Source organism: Mastomys coucha, unplaced genomic scaffold (assembly GCF_008632895.1).
Source record: "Mastomys coucha isolate ucsf_1 unplaced genomic scaffold, UCSF_Mcou_1 pScaffold1, whole genome shotgun sequence".
In the NCBI taxonomy this organism is placed as follows: Eukaryota; Metazoa; Chordata; class Mammalia; order Rodentia; family Muridae; genus Mastomys; species Mastomys coucha.
The window spans coordinates 78,581,511-78,587,116 of NW_022196891.1; the positions used below are offsets into that span (position 1 = coordinate 78,581,511).

At 41.6% G+C, this 5,606-nt stretch overlaps 1 protein-coding gene across 8 annotated transcripts in view; it reads left to right on the forward strand.

Annotated features, from left to right (window-relative positions):
• Positions 1-5,606, forward strand: part of Dnah14 (dynein axonemal heavy chain 14) — a 230,250-nt gene that overhangs the window by 18,894 nt on the left and 205,750 nt on the right. For 7 of the 8 annotated variants that reach the window (XR_004109335.1, XM_031336881.1, XM_031336892.1 and 4 more), the window contains exons 6-8: positions 764-916; positions 3,792-3,907; positions 5,178-5,240. Coding sequence is in view for 7 of the 8 variants with exons in the window: in XM_031336881.1 (XP_031192741.1) it covers positions 764-916; positions 3,792-3,907; positions 5,178-5,240 (332 nt within the window). In the remaining variant the exon portion in view is untranslated. Of the gene's footprint in view, positions 1-763; positions 917-1,887; positions 2,200-3,791; positions 3,908-5,177; positions 5,241-5,606 lie in introns of those variants that run through there. The other variant, XM_031336912.1, reaches the window with a different exon arrangement.

Below are 5,606 nucleotides of genomic sequence, written 5' to 3' on the forward strand. Positions count from 1 at the left end.
GTGTACTAAATGCCACGGTAACTGGAGACAGTTTAGTGTACTAAAGCCACGGTAACTGGAGACAGTTTGGTGTACTTGATTTGGCAGTTTCTAAGAGTATCAGCAATTACTAAGTTATGCTTTTGATAAAATTACTCTGAAATGATTAAACTCAATTTTTGTATGATTTTTTTTTTTTTAAAAAAAAACAACTTTGTTGATAAAAGTGCATATTTTAAAACTAAAAGAAAGTAGCTTTAGAATTTACACTTTACATTTTCTCAGTGGGCCAGAGCCAGTTTCTCCACGCTACGAAGTGAGTGAGACTGACATTTGTCACTCACTAGAGAAGTGAGCGAGCCTCACATTTATCACTCACTAGAGAAGCTTCTGGGTTAAGGTTAAAGTCACGCCTGGATCCCAGTTCCCCCTCTTGTTACTTCCTGAGTCTATGACCTTTCTCAAGTTAGGTGATCTACAAACTTAGGAAGATGGCGCTTGCTCGCTTGCTCGCCGTCTACCATCCAGCTCGTAATAAGGATGTAGATGAGTATTTCTAAATGTCTTATCACGGTGTCTGTCTAGGGTGGGAATGAACTGCCTTGCCCTTTCATAAGATTGGCCCTATTGAATTGAATTGGACAGGAGTTGAGGTTAACTTTCCTTACTGGTGCTATTCCTGTTTTAGTTCTGTCTTCACATCATTTCCACTGGGGGCGGGGGGGTTCAGTTTAGCCATTTCACTAAATAAATTGTGTCAAAGTAAGCTTTTCCTTCTCCCAAGGAATGCTTGCGAGATGACGGGGAGTTCGTATACTGCCTTCCTCTGGAGAACAACAGAGGCATGTTCAATGAGTATGATCTACAAGCGGTCTCTGCCAACAGAGCAAAAAACTGCAAAGAATTCTGGGTGGTCACCGCTTCATTTGTCTCAAAGGTAACGGAAAACGCACAGGCTCCACTTTAGGAATTGCATCAGCAAGTATTAGCGGGGCAGGCCAAGCGCGATGGTGCCCACCCGTGACCCTAGCAGTGGGAGACAAGTGGGAGCAGTGAGTCTGAGGCCAACCTGGGGTCCACATGGAGACCCTGAGAGGAGCATGAACGTAACCGATTTAGAGGCTTTGTAAATGTAGCGGGTTTTTTTTTAATACTTATTTAAAATTAAAATATAGTTTTATCATTTCCCCCTTTTGCCCCTCCAACTCCTTCCATGTTCCTTCCCTCCAACTCCCCAATGGTTCCTCTCTCTTCCCTCTCAAATTCATGGCTTCTTTTTCTTTATTATCTGATAACTCTCCCTCACTCCGAGGTTGTTAGGTGCCTGGGGGTCTTTGTCTAGTGGTGAGGCCTGATGAGAACTCTCCCTTCCATGTTCTTTTGTCTAGTGGTGATGTCCTTGTTCAAGTCTTGTTTAGCAGCCACAGTTTTACAATATCCTGCCTGTAGCTTCCCTGTCCTTCCCAGGACTCCTAGTCTCTCAGCAGACTTCCTGGTCTTCAGGCTCTTACTGTCTTTCCAGCCCCTCTTCCGCCATGTTCCCTGAGCCTTAGGTTAGGTGCAGGAATTGTATTGTAGATATACTTTGTCCATTGGGGCTGGGTACCCCACGATCTGTTGCTCTCTACATTTTGGCCAGCTGTGGGTTTTCTGTAACCATCTCCATCTGCTGCAGAGAGAAACATCTTTGATGTGCTGTGAGAGCTACGCTTACCTATGGATGTAAGGAGAAGTATTTAGAATGCAGCTGGGAACTGTGCTGATCTAACAAAGTGGCTGTAATAGCTTCTCTTCTGGGACTTGTGACCTCACTAGCCCTAGATAGTTGGCTAGCTTTCCAGGACCGGGCATGTTTTCTCTCCTGTTGAACAGGCCCCACCCATGTCTTATTTGAAAGCTGTTGGTTGTCATCAAGACATGAGTGGTACTGCCTCAGCTTTAGGGAGATTGTGCGGTGCTGGTCAGTGCTGCGGTTCATAGGCACCGCAGCTGAGCAGGATTGTTCGTGGTTTTCTCCTTTACAGCTTGCATAGCACCTTCTAGTCCTTAGGTAGGAGGCTTTCAGGAGAAATCCAGCTCCAGTCTTCTGAATCCTGCGTCTTCAGCCACGGGGACACATCGCCCACCTCTGGGAGGCAGCCAAGAGCAACAACAACTCAAGAGTCTTGACCAACAACTCGAAAGGAGGTTTCTCATGTCTAAGGCTGGAGGTTTTGTTAGGTAGCCTGTGTCTCTTGGAGGGAACATTGCTAGTCCAAGTGGCATGAAATTCATTTCTCTGTGTGTGTACATGTGTGTGTATGTATGTATGTATGTATACACATACAGTTGTATGTAATTTATCTAATTTTAGGTAAATGAAACAATATGATTTCTTTCTTTTTGGTTTAGATAAACTCAGTCCATTTAGGAAATCAATGTTTAGGAAACAGCTTGGGAGAAAATTACTTAATAATAATGTTTTCTCTCTCTTTTTTTTTTTCTTGGTACAGATTAAGGTTTAAGAATTCAATTGGAAGGACTTTTTCACCTATTAAATACTTTATTGTTTTACATATTTCTTTTTTTTTTTTTTTTTTTTTTTTTTTTTTTTTTTTTTTTTTTTTGGTTTTTCGAGACAGGGTTTCTCTGAGTAGCCCTGGCTGTCCTGGAACTCACTTTGTAGACCAGGTTGGCCTCGAACTCAGAAATCCACCTGCCTCTGCCTCCCAAGTGCTGGGATTAAAGGCGTACGCCACCACCGCCCGGCTTACATATTTCTTTAAAGTGAACACTAGGAAACAGGCATTTGTTAGCATACTAGGAATGATAAATGATACTTATTTTTCATGTAGGTATGTGTGTGAGGGTATTTGTGTATGCGTGTATATGTGTGTATGCATGTTTATATCATGCATATGTGTGTGTATATATGTGAATAGGCATGTTTATATGTATATGTGTGTATATACGTGTGCATGTGTGCGTATGTGTATGTGTGTACATGTACGCGCACACTTGTGTGTGTGTGTATGTGTGTGTGTGTATGTGTGTGTGTAGAGGAGAGGACAGAGCTGGGTTGTCCTCAGGAGCCATCCACTTGATTTCTGTGATGGGGAAATAGGAACTTTCCCTGCCTTGGAGCTCATCAAATAAGCAGGCAGGCTGGCCAAGCCCCAGGGATCCACCTATCTCCAGCTCCCCAGGGCTTCCACCGCATCCGGAGTTTTTAGGTGGGTTCTAGGGATTGAACGTAGGCCCTCATGGTTGTGTGCCAAGCACTTTACCAGTGAAGCAATCTTTCCAGTCAATGAGGAATCCTTCTGTTGGTGAATTGGTCAGAAACCTCCCCAGGCATAAAAATCCTCCCATAGTGCTTAGCAGTATGAGCACATATTATAATTAGCCAATTGTGATCCTTTGTTTAATCGCCATCTGTTTTCTTCTGCTCTCCCAACTGTCAAACTAAAATCAACTCAACAGTATAATCGAACAGGACCACAAACCTGGGACTTGATGTGTTCTAGACAGGCTCCTGGCTGCATCCTTGGCATCCTCGGCCACGCCATAATTTACACAAAACATGAAAAGTGTGAGGCAGAAAACTTGTCGAGTTTTGTAAAAATATCTCTGGGTAGAGAGGAGGTTTTTCCTATTCTTTCTGTAGGAGCACAGGAAAGCAAGCTGGAGAAAATGCCATGGGTAGCAGCTGTGTGGAGGGAAGTCAGATTCAGGTATAGGTGAAGTGTAGAGGAATCGGGATGTGAAGGGTGAATACCTTCTCAGCCTCTTGGAACTAGAAGCAACTCACATTTTGTGCTCTGTAATTGTAGGTCACTAAAACAGGCATCAACATGGAAGAGGTGGAACTTATACCTACTCTGGATTGGCTTTCAGAAAGATATTACTTCTATTTACTGCAGAAATTTAAGATATTTTACAACTTCCGGTGAGATGGACACAAAGGAAACTCAGTCTTGGCAGTTTGTGTAGTAAGAAGGATGCTGCTCATGCGTGCGTGCGTGCAGCGTTATAGAGGGGTGGGGTGTTCTGTAAATGTGTTTTAGACTAAGGAACTTTTCCCACTTAAGAACAAAAGCTTTTTGATTTTAGGCTTTTCTGGATAAATGTTACAAAAAAAAAGATACTGTACTGTCAAACATTAGTGAATAATCACTAATGTCTTTACCTTTTCTTCGTGCCCTTCTTATTGAAATCCTAAAATCCTGCCCCTTGTCTGTATGATTTTACCTTTCCTTCCTGCCCTTCTTATTGAAATCCTAAAATCCTGCCCCTTGTCTGTTCTCTCCAGCTATTGGCTGTGGGAATCTTTATTTGCCAATCAGAACCAACCGGGGGCAGGATCCCAGAAGCTACGGCTTCTGTAAACAGATTTCTTGGGAACATAATTAGCATTCATAATACAAGCAGCTACATCTATCAATCTACCTACCTACGTACCTAGCTATATCTATAGATAATATATATAATCTAATATAGATATATCTATACTCTAACCCCTTCCTAGTTGGATGCCTCTCTTCATTGTTTCCTTTTCTGCTTCGTATTGCAAGCTAATTAATGTGTAAAAATACATTTCATAGTTTATGATATATGTACACATGCATGTATTGTGTATGATTTTAGAAAATGTAAAATACACTTCTGAGGCTTTCTCAAACAATGTGTGCTCTTATTTCCCCCTCCTCCCTCTTCCTTCTATAGTGACCCTTCCCCTCCTTATCTGGATTCCCATCTCCATTGTTTCCATAACACAACATATAAAAATTGTGTATGTGTATAGTTGTATACACATTTATAACATGTATTATATATATGTATATATAATATGTATGTTATACTATATGATAACATATATAATAATATATAATATGATCTGTATAATACATAGAGATCATAATATATGTGTACTTAATATATAAAAACACATTTCATTTTTTAAATATTTATTTGGATGTTGCACCCAAGCAAATTCGGTATCTATAGGAAATGAAATGACTTTCGCTTCCATTTGCTTTTTGCTTTATGTTTTTTTGTTTTAGTTTTGGAGAAAATCTGGATGGCTTAGCATTTATTTTTGGTAGTGCAAGATAAAGCCTAGTCTAAGGACTTTCCTACCGTGACTCAGCTGTTAACACCTGTGTTCCATGTAATTACATGGCTTGGGAGAATTCAACAAGTATTATTTTTCTTTTCAGGATAAATAAAGCCTTTGTTACTTGGAAACTGAATGTTAAAAGATGTAAGACAGAAGCTAGCAGGTAAATCTTTTTTTTTTTTTAAGCAGATAACTCTTACTAGACAGTGCATATGAATTCCAAAAGTGACAGGGTTTCAATGTAGTGTGGACTGGAGACACTCGGGTGTAATCCAGATTGGGAAGCCATAGGACACTGACATTCTGAATACACTTGACACCTCTCCCCGTCTTCCCTCTCCTTTCCCCCTTCCCTCTCCCCTCTCCTCCCACTCCATCTCTCTCATCTCTCCCTCTGTCTCTCTCTCATCTCTCCCTCTTTCCCCTCTCCCCTCCTTCCTCCACCCTCTGTCTCTCCCTCTCTCCCTCCTCCTCCCCATCTCTCCTCTCTCCCTCTCCCTCCCCCCACCTCTCTCTTTCTCTTCCTCTC